The sequence below is a fragment of the Corvus cornix genome, chromosome 5 (assembly GCF_000738735.6).
Source record: "Corvus cornix cornix isolate S_Up_H32 chromosome 5, ASM73873v5, whole genome shotgun sequence".
Taxonomy (NCBI): domain Eukaryota; kingdom Metazoa; phylum Chordata; class Aves; order Passeriformes; family Corvidae; genus Corvus; species Corvus cornix.
Genome location: NC_046335.1, coordinates 44,638,821 through 44,661,220, shown reverse-complemented (window position 1 = coordinate 44,661,220; position 22,400 = coordinate 44,638,821). Strand labels below are relative to the sequence as shown.

Below are 22,400 nucleotides of genomic sequence, written 5' to 3'. Positions count from 1 at the left end.
TAGAAACATGCACTTCAGAGAGGTGTAGTAGGAAAAAAGATTAGCCCCAAAGGCCCGAACCAGAATCCTGAATACTACGAATTTTGGAGATTATTTAGAAAATTTTATTATAAAAATGTTTCCTTGAATTTTATAGTCATAATGTGATTCAGTAAACAGGTTTTGTTACTATGGCCCAAAGGCACATGAGGTGGATTAAAAATGAAATGCATCAAATGCTCAGTATGTTTTACAACAAATACTGAGTGTGATCAGAGTGTTTCATCATATGAACTTTCTTCAAAGCTTTCTAAGAGTTTTTCAGTTCTCTTAGTTGTGAGTCTTGAGGTTATCATCAAACAGGTCAAGCTGCATAGATTGTCACCTCAGTGGTACCTTGTGGGCCATAGCAAAGCGGTCCAAAGTTGAGCTTTTTGTTGTGAAGCAGATGCCTGTGAGTAATCAGCCTGCAGATGATTGTTTCCCTTGAGGCTTCTTTCTGCTCTATAGGCACTTATAGGTATGGAAACAAGGAAGTGCATGATAGCTACAAGTGGATCTACATGGCCAGAAGAGATACTGACACGCTGCAGAAAAGGTCACATCTGAAAGTGAGCCATGGCAAGGATGCTATCTTATCTGGGAGTCTGGCGCAGACACCAAGGATGAACCTGAGACCTTTGCAAATTAGACAGATAAAGATCATAAGGCAATCCTTGGGTCAGCCATAGCTGTATGTATTGACACACTGGCTCAGACTAGGACCCTGGAGCCTTGGTAGTAATGCACATTAAATGAAAGGGAATAAAAAACCCCATAGCAGAAGACCCAAAGCTCACAGTAGCATGCAAACAGGCTTTCAACATTCATATATTCAGTTTGTGCCTGCCCTTACCACCACTGGAGATGTAAAATAGCTGGTTGGAATGCAAAGCAGCTAATTGATCATATACATTACAAGTACAAGGCATTTATGTTTCCAAAGTAGCCATGTGTGTAAAACAAGTCCACGTGCTGTGTCGTACATGTCCTTTGTGATGTTTTGAAAACTCTGCCCACTTAATAGTCTTTTGATTTTTCAAGAAAAGGATTAAAAATCCAGATTTTGTTACTCTTCAGTTGCAATTATCACTTGGTGTTATTTATTTTAGATTACTGTGTAAGTCTTTGACTATAATCCAAGATGCAGTAATGATCTAAAATATTTAACATACTCTGTAGATACTTGTTCCATAAACTCCAAGCCCTGAAAAGCAGGGATTGTGTCTTCACTGTGTACATAACACACTTCAAAGAAAATAGGCCTGGGTGAAATCTACATTTGAAGTTCAGCCATGATGGTAAAAGGGGAAAAATGGGGAAGAATCCCATAGGTAAATATGCCAAAAGAGATCCACCCTTTTGGACACGCCAGGAGGAGCTGCACTGAGCTTGTCTCAGCTAGAAGTCACTCCTAGACTTTGCATAGCTTACAGGTGGAGTCATGGCTTAGTAGTTTCAGTCTGTTTTGCCCTAGACATCGTTGTTGTGTTTTGCGCAGAGTGCATGGCTTTACCAGAGGGATGGCTGGAGGCCCCCTTCCCCTATGGGCCCCTTTCCCCTATGGGCTGCCCTTCCACATCCCCTTAGTTCACATCACAGCTGTGTCCATGAGCAACTTTACAAATTGGTATAAGAGCAATCACTCTGGTTGTACTACTTTAGGCTTCAGTCACTTTCTCTGTACCGCTTATTTGCCTTTCCTGTGTTCAAAATTTTCGTGTCATTTAATATAAGCTGTTCTTGAAAGATTCTGGTTCAAAGAAAGGAGAAACTCTTTATGTGGATGTTAAGATTCATTGGGTTGAATGTGGAAATGGGGATCAGAGTAATTTATTTTCAGAGCACACCTGTAGTGCAATAAAATAATTCGCATAGAGTGCACTATACAGTGTTCAAGGTTCAAGGATTTGTAAACATGTTTTTCTGCAATGCTGCATTTGCTCGACAGGCAGGCCATGGCTCCTTGCTCTTTCCATTGCCACTGTTTACTCAGAGTGGTCAGGTGGTCATGGAAGAGAAGAAGAGCAGAGCAAATGACCTCCTGCTACAGCCAAGTTGCTGGGTTGTGGCTCAGCCAAAGCTCGTCTGGACTCCAGTGAGAGCTTTCACTAAGAGAGGCCTTCAGGGTTTGGTCTTAGAATACCACCTGATATAATGAATGTAGGTGAAAGAATTGGTTTTTTAAAATGCATTAATCCCTTATAATAGGACTCTCTCTCTGGAAAGAATTTTGTTGAACACCTGTGCACAGCTATATTTAACTGTGCTGGTTGAGTAAAGTGTTATTTGCATAGTGTTATAACTCCAGAGATGGCACCTCTTCAGGGGAACAGAATGGGAATGTGTGTACAGACACTTGCTGTGCACAGACATAGACGTGTGTTATGTGTATAAAAATACATGTGATTATATACTCATATGATATTTCATATGTGATTTCATTTATAATGTACCATGTCATAGTAGAGGGACAGATCTCAAGACTTTTTGTATTATTTGCCAAAATCTCAGCTCAGCTAGAATCCCTTTTTAACATGGTTTCCAGAGGAAATGAGGCTTTCGTGGTTTTTCTGTCTTTTGGCTTTTACATTTGGCCTGTAACAATCTTTGAGTTTGATCGCCAGTTTTAATTAAATTTGATATGGGGATAGAAGTCCCAGAGATATGAAGTTTTTACAGGATTAATGAAAACTGGCTGCCAAGTACCGAAGGAAAATCCATTAATACTCGATCTGAAAGAAAGAGTGACGCTTGAGCTCACTGCTTTTGAGACAATGAGATATTATGAATGCCCCAACCGTGGGAAAAACTTCAATCGGCACTCACATCTTACTAGACACTAGAGAATCCAACCACAAGATACACATTCATAGGAAACCAGGCTTCATTAGTTACACAATTCACTTTGATATATGGAATATAATTAAAAGAAAACTGAACATCTTATGTGTCCTTCCCCTTGAGGTTTCACACCCTTTAACCAGGTTTGTCTGTACACTGGGGAGGTTTGAGCTTTTGGCCCTGAACTAATGAGGAACGTGCTGCTTCCAATATCCTGACTCAAAATCTTTTCAAGTATGGGATGAGACACTGCTGTAAGCATAAAATCTTCCATGAATTTTTAGCAAAGAAAGGCATATACAGGATCACATGAAGAAAATACCACTTTAGTTTTCATACAGAAAATATTGTTGAGCATAATGCTGTATGCTTCCAAGCAAAGGTGTGGAAGTTGTTAGTAGGACTTTATACTCCTCCTGAGCAAAGTGCTAGAATGATTTCCAAATAAGGAACACCCTTGCATAATGTAAAGGAAGTGATCTGAAAATTTTCAAGACACCAAAAAACTCATTCCTTGAATAATACACAGAACTTTGGCAAAGCTTTGGTTAAAGCTAAATCCAGTCCTCTTTCTGTGATTAATGTCATATAGTAAATTCTCCCTCTTAGGCACAATTGTTCCTACAGGTGATACTGGAAATGAATTAAGTTATTCTGGTTGAGATAATTTATTTAGCTTCCAAAACCAGGATGTGTTGATTGATTAAATTGTAAAGCAAGTTTCATGGACATTATTTGAAAAGAATATTAATGTTGTTCAGGGATATGGTGAAGAGCAACTGTCTGCTAGACTGTGACAGGGAGAGGACATTTTAAAGGAAAATAACTAAAATCCAAATCTCGGGAAAAGGCTGTCAGAGTTCTTTTCAGATCTCTAACATGCATTGGTTTTAGTTACTGCTGGGGTAAAAATGCAAGACACATGATTTGGTTTATTTAACTATCCATAGCTTCAGTTGTTGAGTCAAAGTGTCATCGGATCTTTTGGTTTGGAAAGTCACCTGATTAGTTATGAAGAAGAAAGAATTAACTGAATTTTCAGGACAAAATTACACAGAAATCATTTCAGTTCATATGCACTCGTTTCCCCAGACATACTTGTAAGCCTTTCGCACAAGTTATGAAATCTGTGTAGGATCCCAGAAACTACAGAAGTTGCGGAATACAAAACCACATAACACAGCACTTGCAATTCTGAGATAGCTTCTGTAAATGTGACTTCAGATCAATGGATTTAAGTTATGAAGTGCATGTTACAATTTTTTAAAAACAAGTGAATTCAGCAAACTAAGTTTCTAAGTGTGTTTTCCTAAACCTCAAGTTTTATAGTTTTCCTGGAATAGCTGGTGTGCTACCTCACCTCTATTTGATACTGTAATAAGGTCTTTTTCATTAATATTTCATTCATTCATACCTAATTGTCTTTAATGATTTAAACCAAAGTTAAAGAAATAACTTGTTACGTCATCAACCTGTACAGCCTCAGAAGTGTATGTATTGACGGTCAAACATACATTATTGCTTAAAAGTTCTTATACATCAAGTATATAATTTAAATAAGCTATAGGCTGAACACCTTTATAGGCATGATATTGAATTCAAATGCTTCCTCACACCTTCTCACTCACGATACTAAGTCACTTGGCCTATACACAGGGCAAAAAAATGTCTTCTAACTTGTAAAAATATACTGACTGATGCGATAGTCATCTTTCATTTGGCCACAATGGGGCAAGAAGTATCTCTCTCAATTTTAAATATTTTATAACCCCATATACCTACGATGAGAAATTAAATCCTCCTTGCTGGTGGTCACTGAATCACAGTTTGGCTAGAATTAAAAGTGGAAAGCAACTGCCAAATCATCCATGGTTTGATTTTGCCATTCTGTGTAGCTACCAAAAAAAAAAAAAAAGCCCTAAACTAGTTTATATTGTGAAGCACCATTCCCTGCCCTGTGATAAACTTCCTTAAACTTCCTAAGGCTTTGGCTTTTTAAGCAATTGTCGGTAACCTCTCTCTCTCCCTGTCCCTCTCTAAATATATAGGGGGATAGAGGGGTGGGAGGGGAGAAAATAGATACTTGTAACTTTTAAGTTACATGATTTATTTTAAATGACAGAGGAAAAAGCCAATCCAAGTCCTTTCCAGATTGCTCCTTTAAAACCAAGGCTGTTAAGTGTTTCTATTGACTCCTTCTCTTTTACCAAAAAAGGTTGCTGGCATGAGCTTTTACGGGGTAGAGATGTGCTCTCTGTGGATGTTTTTTCACTGGCCTCAGTAGATAAACAGCCAAGACCAGTGACTTTGTCCTTCACAAGTCCATTTTGTATTTCATAACCTTTTTAATTCTAGGGTGAAGGCTGGTTGCATGCACATGCCATCCTGATGTCTAATGTTTTGTTTTTACAGACTTTGCGGCTTTCAGTATTTTTGAACAGGGGCTTGGTTTTGGTTTTTTTTTTTCCTGTGCATATAAGAATTAGAATCCAAAGCCTTTGTAACATTTAACAAATTACTTTCCCAATCTCCTCAATAATATCTTCGGTTATAATGTATGTTTTTAAACTTTACAACTTCACACAACTGAAAGATAATGTAAAACATCAAGAATACTCATCACTGGAGAATTTCGTATACTTTCATTGGAATGATTAAACATGGGATAAATGTAATATTTTTCTAGAATATCATACAAGTAGGGGTTTTTGTTAAGTATAAAAAAGTAAAGGACAATTTTACTCATGGTGCTAATGCTAAGATACACGGAAAGGAAAGTTTGCTTAAAAGAGGGAATACTGTCTTGTGGGTGGGGTCACTCTAAAATATTGATTCTGTTATAACAGTGGCTGTCTCATTTACAAGATCTTTGACCATCTGATTTATTTGGTGGTTTGAAGTGTATGATCTGAGATATTTGTTACCAAGAAGTGTTACAGACACTGCTGACACAGATCAGATAAGAAACTGGGTCAGCTGACAAGATATTCCCGGGAAGGCTACCTCCCTGTAACATTATATGTAGCCTTCTGTGCAAAGGATTTTCTGAGCAGGGGGTGTAGTCTACTGTATAGTTTCATTTGCAATTATTGAAAAGTTCTTCCTCTCTCCTAAAAAAAAAATAAAAGAAAAAAGAAGAACATGTTTAAATCATATTTCTCTTTAAAGCAGAAAAAAAAAAGCGCAAAACTGTTTGGTATTTCGTTTCTCAAAGCTTGGCAGTTTTCGTGTATTGCTCTGTCAGGATCCTTGTCTTTTCATTCGGCTTCTTTTCTGATTACAGATTATTCATTTATGGATGGGCAGCTGTAGAAACTTGCTTCTTGCATATGCAAATTAATCATGGTAATGTTTATCATAAGGAGATTTTGTGGCAGTGGAAAAGGGGTTGTGTCAACATGTTCTTGATTTCAGTTGTATCTTCTTCTGCAAATGGAATTGGCCTCCTTGCTTTACCTTCAGTGGATTTCTTTTTTTTTTGCCATTTACCTCTTGGACTAGACGCCGCTCACTAAGCAAGCTGTTTGATTCACTTACAGATCATGATTTTGGAAGGAGCTGGCAGAATGAGTATCAATTCCAGCAGCAATCTACTCCACCAGCAGCCTTCCTGGACAGATGGATATTCTACATGCAATGGTAGGAGGAATTCAACTGCTCTGAGCCGTGTTCTTTTTAGGGAGGCCAGGGGAAAGGGGCTGCTACACCTTTAAACATGTACAAGTATTATTTAGTAGTACTAAATTACTGGAGTTTCACTTCTGGTAAGAAAAATTTCCAGTTACTTTATTTGTAAAAAGCTGAACTTGCAAAAGGAACCAGTTTATTGTTCATTTCCTTACTGGCTCTTTTTCTTAAAATTTAATGGTGTTGAAAGTGCCAGAAATTCTCTCTTCTCAGTCCAGAATCCTTTCTCTCATACCTTTACCCCTTGCGCTTGCTCTGAACCAACATTACTCTTTAATGCTAATCACCCCTCTGGCTTTCCAGGGAAATAGTATTTTGTTTCTTTGCTGTATTTGCTTTTTCTGCTCAAATTACTAGATAGCTTTCTAATTAGACTGGCATTAGAGCACTAGATAGCTTGTGGCTTGTGGTTTTATCTCTTTTTTTCTACTTACTGTTTTCTGATTATATATCTGTGTACATAAAAATGTATTCATATATATTCTCTCAGTATAAAAATATATATATAAACCTATATCTTTATGTATAGTGCTTGACATAAGTTTAAAATTCTTTTCATTATTCAATGGACACATAAAACTTAAAATCTAAGCATACAATCTCATACTGCAGTTATCCTTCTAATCCAAATAATGCTGCAACAAAAGTTACAATTAAAGTTCCCACTTAATGAAATGCTTATGCTTTTTTATGTGTAATTTCTAAATACGCAGGAATACATCAACATGTGCCCAATGAATGTGCCTCTCTGTCTATAACAGTGTCATAGAGAAAAAAAGTTCTATCTGAGTTTCACTTTTCCCACAGGATTTCATGGGTGGAAACGGTGGGGGTCTATGTCAAATTTCCAGTGTGAAGCTCCTCAGGATTCACTTATGTTTTAGAGAGACAGGAAGCTCAAAGCTCAGACCAGCCTGTGCAGTAATTCACCACTTCACTTACTTTTTATCTAAGATACTTTTTTCCTCTCACTGAAGTATCTTTGCTAACATTAGGATTCTAGTGGCCTCTGAAATCACTTTACTCTTCTGAAGTGATAGGAATACAAATCAACCTCCTTTTCAGGGCATATATGACAGCTCCAGCAAACCTTTTTTCTCTGACATGCCACACTTTTAATCCTTTCCACACTCATTCCCCAAATCCTTCAACAGGAGGATGAAGAACAGTCCTGCAAACTCCCTAAGTTACTTAACACAGGCCTTGTTGGCTAATACTGGTAAAGAAGGCTAAACAACTGTGGGGATTGTTTTTGTGTTACCTGGAAACTGTGTCCTGTATCTCAGCAGAAGAGACCTGAGGTCTAGTGCACCTGAGTTAAGGTGATTTCCTAAAATGTGCCAACTCTGATGCTTGTGGTCCTCTAGCAATATCCACTGTTGTCAGTATTTCTTGCTGTGTGGTTAGTCTTTTTCTAGAGGAGACTGGGAACAGATTCCTGCCATATCTTGGAGTGGGGCCACTGCAGAGCTAGGCCATGGCAGTCTCTCCTCCTTCTGCAATCTCTCATTCCCTCAGCCTTAAACACTTCATGCACTTGTGAACATTTTATCTCACCGTCACCTCTGTCTGGCCTAGTCTGTTTTCCTCCTTTCCCAGGGAATAAATTGCACTGAACTCTGTGAGGACAGACCAAAGCAGTCCTGCCTTTGCTCTTATCTTACATAATGATCCCATCCCATGTACAATTTCTTCCATTTGCACATGTAAATTATTGTCATGCAATGACATACAACTGAGAGCAGTTTAAGAGATTGCCAAGAAAGGACTCAGACATTCTAACAAGAACATTAGACAGCTTCCATAACTAAAAATGAGTTTTACGACTACATTCAGAAACCACTGTACATAACTACGGCAATAATGTGCATCCATCAGAATGCCAACTCTGTCATGAAACCATGGTCCACACTGATAGGCTTTTACCATGGAGCAGTATGAGAGTGCTTTAGCTTTTAACCTTCCCTTTTCTAACCCCACAATTCATATTCAGCTCTTACTAAGTTCTTACTCAAAGAAAGTTTTCATGTTACCTTATGAGAGTTTTGGAAGGCTTTTCCATCATTTTCTGATACAATAAAATCATTTTCCCATATACCCCTTTTCAACAGTACTTCTGTAATGTATCCTCCCTCAGAGAATTTTGGTGTATTTAGCCAACATTAAAAAGTTAATTCCTGCAAATCAGTCAGCCAAGACGTGTAATGAAATAGTGCCCAATTTTTAGTTGTAGAACTGTGGCCAAAAGCCCCGCAATACCTTCTCTAGCAATAGCTACGGAGCCAGTGTTAAGCACTGAGAAAAGCATCTAGATCTGTAGACTTCCAAGGTGTGCAGTTTGGCTATAGATCTTTATTGCTGGTGACTATTATGCTATCAGAGAGAGTAAATATTTTTTTTTCTTTTCCAGTATCCAGTAGCTTCTATGGAACCCAGTGGCATGAAATACACCCGCAGTACTGGACTAAGTTTCAAGTCTGGGAGTGGCTGCAGCACCTCCTTGATACCAACCAACTGGATGCCAACTGCATACCTTTCCAGGAGTTTGATATCAATGGGGAACATCTGTGTAGTATGAGCCTGCAGGAGTTCACTCAGGCAGCTGGGACAGCAGGACAACTGCTTTACAGCAACCTTCAGCACCTAAAATGGAACGGTAAATAGATATTAGAGAGAGACACATGTACAGCGGTCTGAGTTCTGAGATCTTCAGAAGTCACTTACGTTCCCCAGAGACCTGCCTGGCAGATTATATTTGCTATGTTTTCTATTTGGCTTACAGCTCATTTAATGTATTGCTAAATTTCTTAGATATGACTTAAGGCAGAAATCTGAAGGACCAAGAGGAGACAGTATGTTTCCCGTTCCAAAAGCAGCCCTCTGGCACAGGTGTAGAAGTTGCTGCTTGGAGCTAATGCATTTGATTCCTCTGTGCTCATTCTCATACCTACTATCTGCCAATTTGCTTTCTTGCAGGCCAGTGTGGAAGTGACATGTACCAATCTCATAATGTCATTGTGAAGACAGAGCAAACAGGTGAGTAGCAGTTGGGTAAATTGTCTTTTGAAAAAGGGGGACCTTCCAAGAGAGACAAATAAAAATGGCATTAAAAATGGAAAGTGTATCGTGCAGAATTAAAGAAGTAATACAAATGTCAGTCAGTGCCTACTTCTGACATTTCAGGTAATACCATGTGCATGTGGCCACTTTTCCTGGGAAACCTCTGCAGTATCAGCAGTCTACACTGATGTTCAGAGTTTGGACTAGTTTGAGGAGCTCAATGGAGGCAGCTTTGTAGAGGACTTCATTCTATGCTTATTTCAGCAGATTTCAAAACAACTATTAACAATATGCTCAGAAGAAAGAAAGAAAGAAAGAATATATTGTGCTGTTAATGTTTGAAACTGGAGGACATTTCCAAAAAAAACTGCTTGAAGAGAAACCAAAATGTTACATTTTAATTTCTTCATGTTTCAATGAAACTGAAATTCAGGCAGTAGTTTGCTTTGATCAAATCTGCATTTTTCCTGTTGCTGTTCTGTTTCTGAGTGTGTTCATAGCTAGATCCCTTTCCTCCCAGGACTTTGTTTCACTGAGAAAAGAACTTCAGCTTGGTTCAACCGTTCTCTTTAGGCACAATTATTTTCCTGGTTCCTTTGCCAGATCACACCTGTCCATATCCACACACTGTCTATCCCACTAATCCCAGCCTCTTTGTATGTAGGTGTGTCCATGAGCCACGTTTTGATATCTGCTGGCAGAACAAATACAGATCTGTTGCATGTGGCATCTCCAACAGATACTGTCAGCCTGTTTATCCAACTAACCTGCTGGAGCCCAGCCTTTCCAGCCAGGGACACTATCCACCTTCTCCTTGCAGCAGGCAAGGATTGCAATCTGCAGTCCACTCCTGGCCTGTGCCATATGGGAGCTGTGCATGAGGCAGCCTCGCTGCTTTCCATAGAGGCAGCTCCAGTAATCCTTTTAAGTCCCCATTTATGAGATCCTGGTATAATACTATTTCCTCCTCCTACTAGAGATGAGGGCAAAGTACCTCAGCTGCACATCCTGGAAAGGACTAAGTGATGGATGGTTCCTCCTGGATGTGCTGAGTCAGGAGTGGCCTGGTAGGGCTCTGGTGATGCCAACCACGGGCAGTGGGAGTGGGTGCTGCATGTGGGGGAGCAGGAATTGTGGATTAGGGCTGCTGGGCTCCTTGTGAGGCAGCAGGGACAGGGCTGGTGGTTTTGAGGGGAAGCCCGGCTCACTCCAGTAAATCATCACAGCTGCAAAGACATGGATACTGAAAAAGGCCAAAATGGGAAGGTAAACACTGTCCCCGTGTTCTGGCTGGGTAAGCCCTGTTTTCAGAGGCAACATTAGGCAAATCAGGTGTCCAAGCAAGCAAAGGGTGTGTGCTGTTGTAGGAACGCAAGCTCTGGGTGCCCAAACATGCAGCTGTTAGTTAGCATGCCTGCTGAATTCCTATGTCATAAGTGGTAACGTAGCCAAACATGATGATTTACCTGTAACTCATTTTGGGGTTTTTGATTTCATTTATATGAACATGAAAAAAATTAGGTTTAACCTAGATTTGAACCTTGTATCTCATCCTTTTTGACCTAGTTTCAAAAGAAAAAGAGATTTTTAAGGCTTCTGACCTTAAAAATGCACTGTGAAGGAAGTAATTTCCAGACCAGTGTTCAGGTCATAAAGACAATACTTCTGTTTTGCTTATATTGATCCATATGACCAGAAGGTCACTAAAAATTATTCCTCTTTAATGATGAAGGTGGTTTTTAGGTTAAGGATGGGGACTTGGTGTGCCTGGAATAAAATGGCCCTTCATCTAGGATTAGGCTTTGATGTTTCTCACTATGTGCTTAAATATGAAGCTCTGTTTCAGAGAGGACTTTCGAGTTCTACCATTATAGAAATAAGTACTCATCATAAGCATCCTTCTGTTTTACTAGATATTTGAGAACACTTTCATCTCTGTGGCTCCAATGCACTGTCACAATCATCAGGGGCTGAGAGTTCAGGACTGGATTGGGTAGAATTAGAGTTGATCTGGCATAGGAAACCTCCTCCAAGGCCAGGCATAAGTGATATATTAGTCAGGAAAAGGAAGAGCATACTACATTATTTCTGAAAGTCTGTGCTTTGTGTAAATACATTTGCCTGAATATGCAAAACTCCATGCATAATTTAAGTGAAAGGTAATAATTTTGTACTTAGCCCCTTCACTTCTTGGTTCCCTTGACAACTTTTTTTTTTGCACATTCTTAATTGTCTTTGTGCTCAATACTTACCTCTGTGCTAAAAAATTTTCTCTTAGTAATCTGATTTTCCTTTTGGTCCTTTGCCTTCAGATCCGTCATTGATGGTGTCCTGGAAAGAAGAGAACTATCTTTATGACAGTGGCTATGGTAGCACAGTAGGTAACTAACATCACAATACTTCGTGCATTCTGAGATGGCTTTATTGTTGTCTGAGGCTATTAGTTTAAACATCTTCTTTTTAATTCCCAGAGTTATTGGACAGTAAAACATTCTGTCGTGCTCAGATTTCCATGATGACACCTAGTCACCAATCTTCTGGTAAGAAACTTGTAATTATATTTTTAATTGTTTGTCACTTGTCCCAGAGCTACCGACATGCAATAGTCTCTGTGGTGTTCTGTTGTAGGATTACATCTGAGCCTCCCGTAATTTTAAACTAAGCAATGATGATTCTGACAGATTTATTAGCTGTCATTATTACAATAGGTTTCTTTAAAGAAATACTTCTGTCTTCTCTCTGTCAAGAGAGAGATGATCAAATAATCTGTAATCTCCACATATCTTTTAAAGTGACTGAGTCAAAGGGGTAAACTCTAGTGCCGGAGAGACGAGACATTCCAGCTACACCATGCTTTTCTGTGGTATGGGCAAACGAGTGCCCTATTCCTCCCCAGAGGTGCCCGTGATTCATGCTGAGTAGGTTGCTGGGTTTGGGGCCAGGTCCGGGTTGGCTGTGGGCAGGCACCAAGCCCCGTGCCCAAATGCACCGGCACAAGGGCTTCCTCCTGCAGCCTTTCTCAGCTGACTGCAGGGTACTCACTGAAACTCCCTTGCCTTCCATGAGGGAGAGTAAAAACGTGCCTGCTAAAGGGCAGGAGAAAGGGCAAACCTGTTTGCTGTAATGCCTGGTGAAAGCGCAGTCTGTTCACACGTGTCAAAGGCCCTGTGGGCCCTGTCCCAGGGGCTGGCACCAGGCCGGAGGTGGGAGAGCGAGGCAGTGGGAAAAGAGTGAAGCAGAGATGGCAGGGGAGGAAGAAAGTGGGGAGGGAAAGGTGGGTTCTTCTTAGGAGGCGGTTAAGCAGAGATCTGAGGGAGAAAGCAGTGGAAGTCCTGGGAGGATAAGAAAGGAGAGCACAGTTGCTGTAGACGAGGCCTTGCCCTGGGGGCAACCCTGTGCTTGTGCATATGGGCAGCAGCCCTGGCCCCTGTGCCCGCCATCCCCTGCGCCTCCAGCCTCCAGAGCTGCATTTGCCACATGACATACAGTTTAAACTAATGCTCTCAGCTACAAATTAAAAGAAAAAAAAGGAGAGAGAGAAAACTTGACCAGAAGAAAACCACAAAACCTTAAAAAACTCCAACCAAACACCCTGTTTGCTTTCTCCACCACCTCCGCCCACTCTCACAAGATGGCTACCGGGATTTCAGGGCTCTCTGAAGGGCTGGGGACGTGTCCGGATCCTGCCATGGTGTGTCTATCCGCTGACTGCTTAAGCCTAGAGCTAGGGTGGCACGCCAAGGGCACAGCCTCCTGTAAAAACTAAATTTGTATATCCCGTAAAAAAATGGCTCATTCCTGAATCATATGCAAATCATGTGTAACCTTTTGTCAAAAGTTTTGCAAGACGGCTTTGTTGAAACTGCATCATAACTCTTTTCATCTGTCAGGCCTCAGCCTCCTAACACGGCATGTTCGAAACCAGTCTCTGTGTAGGAGCTGTGGCAGAACAGGAGGCTATTTACACAGCTAAAATCCAGAATAAATCACTGGCTGGGCAGAAGGCAACTGAAGTTCCAAGAATAAATCTCCAGCTAAGCAGAGCATAACAAACATTTGCAAGCGAATTGTGGGATTTTAAAATGAGAAGGATTTATATGAGGGCAAATAAAGAACTGGGTCCTGCAGTCCGTACCTGGAGTTCCCACAGGCTTTTAATAACATATGGGGAATCATAATCTGAGGAAAGGCAGTGAAATAAGCCTCATTTTACTTCCCCCACACCACACCCCCCTCCAAGCTGAGTGAGGTTCAGGCTAGCTCATGCTTTTCGAGAGTGGGAAAGCAAAATGACTCAGAGCACGTTTGCTGCTTGGGGGTCAAGGACAGTAATTTATCAGGCGCAGAATAGCAGAGGTTAGGCCCATCCCCATGGGCCTTGTTCAGTTTATGTTTCCAGTTATGTATGAATAAAGCAAGTGTGTGAATAACTTTGCATCTACCTTTTCACATGCAGTTATTGCAGTAGCTTGTGCAAATCTGACAAGTTTCTATGCAAATAAATATTTCCTGTGAGTCATTTTCCCATGCAAATGCCTGGTTTCCATGAAAAGTATGATAATTGTGCATTCATAGAAGCTGGGAAAACATGCGTGGGACCTTAAGCTTTGCTTTATGGGATTCAGGGACAAGGTATGCTGAAAAGCAAACACAGAAGGGGCTCCCTCTCAGGTCTATCCCACAGATTTTGCGAGACTTAGAGCAATCAGATGAAAGCTATTCATTAAGTACAAGAGCAGAGCCAGGCTGTGGTGGTTTGGGGGCGGGAGGGTTGAACGTGCAGACTGCGAGGTAGGTTACAGTCATGAACAGGCAGAACTTCTTTTTTTCATTTCTGAAGAAATGCTTGTGCCAGAAACTCTATTCCTCCTCTGTCTGGCTGCAGGTGATAAAGTACCATTGATGAGAAATGGCTTGTTCCTATGGCTCTGAGCCACAGAAAAATATGTGCTTGTCCTGCTGCCAAAAACTCCTTCCAGCGCAGCCCCTTTCCCCCACCCTGCCCCCCTAAACAGCAGTGCTGTGCCAGTTCATTATGTTTTAGTCAGGTAGGTGTTCTGTGCATTGGTACCAGCACATACATTTCCCATTAGATCATCTCTTCAGGAACAAATAAGCCCCCAAAGATACGTGCTTCAGCAAAGACTAAGATAATGGGACAATTCAGGATTCCTTTTACAGATGTGATCATCCTATTTTTCTCTCTCTCACACATAACATGAGGTGAGGTATTTGTTAATCAAATTTACGTTTCAAAAGCCAAATGTTTACCTCTGCATTCATTCTTTATTCATCAATGGTCTCTTTGAGAAGTGTGCTGATTAACATATAGTACAGAAAACAAAACTCTCCCTCCTCACTTAGATTGCCTTCCGAAAAGTGATTATCTTTAGAAGAGATATTTGTTCTTTTTTGTGGTTTTATTTCTTTCAACCTGCTAGTCAGTGGAAAGCCTTTCATCAAATTTACAAATAGCCTTCATTTTCTTTCTCTGCAGACTCTTCAGACGCAAAAAAATCTCAAGATCATACCCCAAAGTCGCACACCAAGAAGCACAGTAAGTCAACATCCATGCTCATGATGGTGGTTAGTTGATTGAAGGAAAAAGAAACAAATGAAAATCAGATCCTATTTGAGAGGGAAGAGGAAGTATTTTGAACACAAAACTCATTAAATCATTATTATGATTCAATTCTCCAATGATCTGACTGTCTAGTACTGCTTGTTTACATCATTTTTTGACTCAATATTGTTAAACTTTTCAAATTGTTTTTATTGGTGAGGACCTATGGGGAAGCAACCAGAAACCAGCTTCCTCTGCCCTGTGTTGAGCTGGGCTGGTGGAGTGGAGTAGAGGAATGATGAGGAAGGCCCAGGATTAAATCAGGAGGGCCTGTGCGTGGGCACAGTCATGCTCGTGCCTGTGCCTGCCAGGTGCAGCACACACCACAGACCCTGCTCAGCATCGCCTTGCAGAACTTCTCAAGCATGACATCACAAGCAAGCACCTATCCCTCAATCTTACCATGCTATCCCCTGATACAACAGTCTTTCCACTCCCTTCACCTACATTTTCTGCTAGTTTTTATTCAACCTGACGCTGGAGACAGGTTACCATAATTGTGATTTCTGTACATCATTCTATTAATATATTGAGATTTTTTTATGCTGAAATATCTTGTGCATGTCTTTTGCATCCTGTGCAATTCCCTGATTATAATAGAAAAGCTTAATATTGGTCTTTCGCTGCATTTTGTGGTATTTGGGTTCATCCTGTTTCAGTATGACCTCCAGATTATTTCTCTTCCTGACTCCTCTTTTTACTCTCTTCTGCCACTTTGCCCAAACAGAACTCCTGAATTTTATGTCTGTACACAGATATCTGGGTGAGTTTTTTTGTGTGTGTATAATAAGGTTGTTACTGAAAGGATTAGACAGGACTGGTCTGCAGAAAGACCTGTGAAGAACTGAGGTCTGTCAGCTTGTTCAGCTTGGAGAAGAGAAGGCTGAAGGGTCACCCATCCCAGTCTACAGCTTCCTCAGGGATGGCAGTGGAGGGGGAGGTGCTGATCTCCTCTCTCTAGTGACCAGTGATAGGACATGAGGAAATGGAGTGAAGGTGTGCCAGGGAAAGTTTAGACTGGATGATAGAGAAGGTTCTTCACCCAGAGGGTGGTTGGGCACTGGAACAGGCTCCCCAGGGAAGTGGTCATAGCACCAAGCCTGACAGAGTTCAAGGAGTGTCTGGACAATGCTCTTAGTTATGTGATTTAGTTCTAGGACATGCTGCGAGGAGCAGGGAGTAGGACTTGATGATTTTTATAGGTCCTTTCCAACTTGAGATACTCTGTGATTCTAAGAACTCAATTACAGCCCGGGCATACAAAACAGGTCACATTGGCAGTATGAACTAATCCCCTTCATTTCCAGTTTCTTCAGTACTGCTCTGTATCATGACCGTAAGTTACCGATGCCTAGATAGGCTAGGTCCACCGCATTTTACGGGGTCCAGAAAACAATTATAATAATAAAGAAAAATTATTAGATTACTTGACTGAAATCTAATTCTACTTACACTGCACTGTATACCATTTTCAAGTTACCTTCACATCTTTGACTAGCTTGTTTCCTTCTAAATTTGGTCTAATTGCATGCTTTTGAAGTCAGACCAAAGGACTGCTGTCTTTCTGGCTCACCTTGTCACTGTGTTTGTTATTCATTTGTAAACTACTTCATCTGACTTGTTGCCTTCTTTTTTTTTTTTTTTTTTTTTTTGACCTGGACTTTCTGGTACCATCTTTATAGTAACTGTGAGATGTATTTGTGCTTAAACTGGGAGGTCTACCTGTTGAACTTGGAGATCTGTTTTTGTCTTTTCTACACCATGGTCAAACTTTTTAGTACTCCTTTTACATAAAATTTTGGCTGGCCAGTTTTGTCATTATCCCTCTATCCACTCTACACCTTCTTACTTATTCATGCAGAATGGCAATTCACCTCCTGTGCCTTCTGTCTGCCTTTTAAATGCATGGAGGTTTGGTGCCTGCTTCACGGTAATCTCGGCTGTTTCATGTGCCACACAATAATATCAGGGTACACGCCGTGCTGTAGACGGGGATCAGCAGAAATGGCAAATGAGATGAGGGGAAGGCTTAAACATGTTCTCTTCAGGGCAGAAACAGTGCCAAAGGCAGAAGGAAGCAGTGGGTGGTTTGGACTCTGCTTCCCCTGCTTGCTGGGGCCCCTACCTGCCTGCCACAGGGCTCAGACTGCCCGAGGCTGACACTTACTTCCAGTGTAAAGGCTGCCAGTGTTTTTCACCTGTATATCTCTGAGGTGGGGGTCCTGTGCTCCAGAAATTATGGCCTGAGTGTTCACCCTCCGTAGATGACATAAAAATAGCCCAGAATAGCCCAGAGAGCTCTTGAGAAACTCCTTCCTGCCCCTTTCTTCTTTCAGATCCTCGAGGAACTCATCTTTGGGAATTTATTCGTGATATTCTTCTCAATCCTGAGAAAAACCCAGGATTAATCAAGTGGGAAGATCGGTCAGAAGGTGTCTTCAGATTTTTAAAATCTGAAGCTGTGGCTCAGCTGTGGGGAAAGAAGAAGAACAATAGCAGCATGACTTACGAGAAACTCAGCCGGGCTATGAGGTGAGCTGGAGTTGCTGAGGAAGACTGTGGCACATACACAGACAAACTGGATGGAGAATTTGTTTGACTTTTAAAAATGATTTGTCAACAGCACCAGTTGCTTTCTCTGACAGTGTCTCACTCTAATTTTGAGACTGTAGCATCTCGTTCTTTGTCTTTTCTTCTCCTCCTATTTCTGTGTAATATATAATACATATAACAGAAATAATTGTATATATATATATAAATTCTGTTTCCCTCCATCCAAACAACCAAATTAGGAAGGGAATATGGTTGCAGAAACCTGAAAGTTCACATACTACTAAACTGAGAGTGTTTAAATGGCCCAGTAATAGCTGGAGACCTTGTTATTTCCAGCGATGTTCAGAAACTAGACATACCCCACATCCATTGTCTTAAAATAGGTGTTAGGATTTTCTTTCCTCTTTGATTTAACACTTTGAGAATTTTTCCATAATCTCTGAAACTTCAAAAGGTATTTTGAAAAGGAAGCTGAGGTTCTTTCCTGGTCTGATTTTCAGATCCTGGTTTATCTGGAAAAAAATCCCCATGAAATCTCATGAGTGTGTGATAAATTTAGCAATATGCTTTGACGTGAAATACGGTGAAATTCAAACTCAGAAGCTAATTAATAGAAAGTAAAAAGAAAGCATCCATTTTTCCTTCTTTGTCATTTAATTATAATGATCTTAGGTATTATATATATCTCTCAATAAAAAATAAAGACCTTGTAGTCTGGCTAAGGGATTGTCTATTTGGCAGTGGCCTTTTAGGACTACAGGTGAATTTATTTTTATATCTTTTTCTGTTTTTATTTTAACAGATACTATTATAAAAGAGAAATCCTGGAGCGCGTGGATGGTCGGAGACTAGTATATAAATTTGGAAAGAATGCCCGTGGTTGGAGAGAAAATGAGAATTAAATCTATCAAGAAATAACATTTAAAACACACGGATGTAAATATTCAAGGACTATTTTCTTATATTTATGTACCAAACTGGGATGAAAAAACAATTCTACTTCTGTCGGGAAGAAAGAACGTTATCATTATTGGTGTTAAAATTATTTTATTTGAAGTATGTCCTGTATGGGGAAAAAATGTACACAGTTTTCTGTGATATAAGTTAACATTATAGAATTATGATTATTTTTCCCTTCTTGTGAAGCTTTCCTTTTTTTTTTTTTTAAAATCATACAGGCATAATGTGATTTATGAGTCATGCAAAGAAAGGGAAGGAACTAAATTCTAGGGCATTTAGGGAGTATGATAATCCACTTTGGAAGGCAACTATAAGTGGAGGAAACAGTAAAGCATCTCTGAGCCAAGTAGCCTTCTTCCACAGTCAGATGGTTTATAACTTTCCTTGGCTAATACCACTTGTTCCTTCCCACCTCTGATTTCTGAGTGTTTTAATACTTTTCTGGCTTTCAGCTGCTTTTCTTGAATTAGACAGTGGGTTCCTCTTTAGCTGGCTTATCCCAGCCACGAGAACAGTGGCTTTGCAAGGTGGCTGTCAGCATTTTTTTGGAGAGCCCATACTACCTCCACCATTGCAACCTTCTTTTGTAGGCAGACATTTAGGACCAGACCGTACCTGGTTCTCAGTGTCCTCCCTAACCTCCAAAGAGCATTCAGCTCGCCCCAGGAAAAAGGCTATTTGTTATTAACTGAATATTGTTGGGGTGAACTGCTGGAAGAGAGTCAACCTTGGGGACCAAAAGCTATTGAAGGAAGATTGTTTTCTGACTGGGCAAACTTATTAAAAGGCACTGGTTTCCCAGTAGGAATGTTAATAGTCCTCTCACCCTCTTGCACTTCTAATTAAAGCTTTCAAATCTGTGCCATATGAAGCAGTGAGGAGGTGGGCAAGCAGAACATTTATTAATCCCATGGCATGAGGAAGAAGTCTCCCCAGTTACTTCAAGCTTTGTGGTCCTCCTGGAAGGTCAAGTCTCACTTGGACAGATACTTTCAAAAAAACTTTGAGAAATGCAAAGCTAAACTGTGTGTAAAGTATTAGTTCCCTTTGCTTTCCTCAAGTCTAACTCTATACTGTACTTGTATTTGTCAGTTGTGCTTGGGATTCTTAGTTGGAGGGAAAACCCCATCAACATAAAGACACTGAGATTTTAGGGACATTCAGATCTGGGTCAGTATTTTGGGTTCACCTCTAGCAGTGCTATGCAGACACTGAGCGTTCCTCGGCAGCTTTTCCTTTCTCCAAGTCACAAATGCTTTCTGCCAGCACTGAGCATATACAGAACATAGGGAAATAAAAACTAGAGGAGGCAGCACTTCACCAGGTCACTGACTATGTGAGATGTGGGAGTTGAGAAACAGGATTGTCTTGGTGATGTTAACAGAGGTGAAACCAAGATCATTTTCAAATCACTTTTTCAGGGATGAGGAGTTTGGGAAACAATAGCAGGGACTGAGAAGTCCAGGATTAAAAAAAGAAAAAGGGAAAAAAAAGGAAAATTAAGAATATTCAATCCATCCAGTATCCATTTCCTCAGGCATCCCCTGGGTTTGAATCCATATTAGCTTGAAATACAGCAAAATACAGCTGGAGGTTGCAGGTTATTCCATTTTTGTTTGTCTTAAAAGGAAATAGAGATGAAACTAAGAGACAACAGAAGTATCAATATAAAGGGTATAAAACGTGCTTAGCAACAATTTGTAGGCAAACATGAGAGCCTAACTTGTTATCTACACATGTAGGGCATGTTAAACAATAACACCACCTCCTACACTCTGTATGCCAGAGCTGTCACCATCAATTACCCATACATGACAATTTTTACTTTTCATAACCTGGGTGGAGAGAGGTTCATCTTATTTACAAATCAAATAATAAGCCTGTGTACTTCAAAGCATTTTTTTCTCTCAGTCTATCTCTGCTGGTTTTTTTTATTTGGCTGTCTGTGCTAGCCTTGCTTGCTTTTGCGCAACTCAGTAATTTCATTTTTTAGCTTAATTTGCTACATTTCACTTCCTTTACCATCATTCTGTAGTTGATAGAACAAGAATCAGGCCACCAGATGAGAAGAGCACTTTCACTTTGCTTGTAAGACCATTTCTTCCCCCTGCCTGATGGTTATTTGTAGCCCTTTGCTCCATGCTCTTCACCTCCACACCTTGGGTGAAAATCTGAGATCAGTGGTACTGTCACAAATCTGCAATGTAGTTCTACCTAATCTCAGGTTAACATGTATCTTATAGCAATGGATTGCAATACTTCATGAATTTGCTTTCTACCTGATCTCTCACAAAATTTCTTGGGAGACAAAACAAACCTGTGATATATGCGTGTCACCACTTGGTTGCTGAGCAGCAGCTAAACCTGCCTGTAAAGGTTTCAAAAGATAAAATTGTACTTAGAAGCATACTGTATAAATTGAGAGAGTGGTTTACATTGGGATGCAGTATAAATGGTCTTCCACTGTCACATCTTTCAGCACGTGGAAATCATGCAAGTTTCTGTTTCCACCCTGCAGAACTTTGCAGAGTACTAGGTACTCGTCATTCAATATTACAATAGCACAAAGTTGGAATAGAAGCCAGCCAACATTTACTCTGTTTTACAAATATATTAACCTTTGCCTAAGACAAACACAAAGGACTGTTTAAAACTACAGTTCTTGCCAAGGACAGATGCAACCAACCAAAGAGAGACTTTTTACCAGACCTAAGCAAACGGAGAAAATGAAGAGATGAATTTTTATGTAAATTGCTATTTAAACAAAAAGCATTTCTGATTGCTCTTTTATTTTGTATTTCAGAGGCTGAGCAATCATATTTTTAGATGTATCCTTTAAGTTAGCAGCTGCTGAACTGGTAGCACCATGTGTATAGATTTTTATTGTACCATAATTTTTCATATGTATAAAGCTCTAGATAGGAAAGTATATTGTATTTATACAGTTACATGCAAATCACAATGTCAAAGGGTTGGCATGAGCACTCTCAACATTTTCTGCACGAAATTAGAGCAACTTGCTCTAAAAACATCCTGAGAAACTGTATGTAGGCTGTTGAACTACATAGACATTAAAATGTTTAGTTACATTTTCGTCTTTCTTTCTGCAGCACATTGCATAATTCCTGCTTGCTTCTCATAGCATCGTCTTCAATGTCTACGTGGGGAAACAAATCCAAGTTAGCTATTTCACTATTGCCATTGTAAATCTCAGCTTGGAGACAATGTATTCACAAAATGGTTCTAAAGACTGTTTCTATTTTTGTGAATATAAATTCAAATAAAACACTCATGAAAGAAATTATTTGAATAATGTTTATCTTCCCTTTTTTATGTCTTGTGATTGGAAGTGACTAATGTGAATTCTTTCAGTACTGACGAATATTTCAATATTGATGAAAGGACTGCTCTAACTACAACAAAATCCAATGGCTTAAATTTACTAATATGTTGAATAGCCCATCTGTTGTGAAGATATTGGATTTCCAAACCTGTTTTGTGTCTCACAGGCCTCACTGAAATAATGGATTATGTCAACACAGCTAGATTGCCTTTCTTGTTTGGCTGCTAAACTGAACAAAGGCCTTACTTCAGCACTGATTTAACTTCAAGGTATTTTGAAGTGTGTGCAAGGGCTAGGCTGATTAAGGATGCC

At 40.1% G+C, this 22,400-nt stretch overlaps 1 protein-coding gene across 1 annotated transcript in view; it reads left to right on the top strand.

Moving 5' to 3' along the window:
* The window catches only part of EHF (ETS homologous factor), a 33,912-nt gene extending 11,863 nt beyond the window's left edge, over positions 1-22,049 (top strand). The window contains exons 2-9 of the mRNA XM_010406098.4: positions 6,402-6,501; positions 8,960-9,205; positions 9,526-9,585; positions 11,922-11,990; positions 12,081-12,149; positions 15,107-15,166; positions 17,569-17,764; positions 18,588-22,049. Coding sequence (XP_010404400.3) covers positions 6,405-6,501; positions 8,960-9,205; positions 9,526-9,585; positions 11,922-11,990; positions 12,081-12,149; positions 15,107-15,166; positions 17,569-17,764; positions 18,588-18,687 — 897 coding nt within the window. The 5' untranslated portion in view covers positions 6,402-6,404 and the 3' untranslated portion in view covers positions 18,688-22,049. The remainder of the gene's footprint in view (positions 1-6,401; positions 6,502-8,959; positions 9,206-9,525; positions 9,586-11,921; positions 11,991-12,080; positions 12,150-15,106; positions 15,167-17,568; positions 17,765-18,587) is intronic.
* The last annotated feature ends 351 nt before the right edge of the window (positions 22,050-22,400 follow it).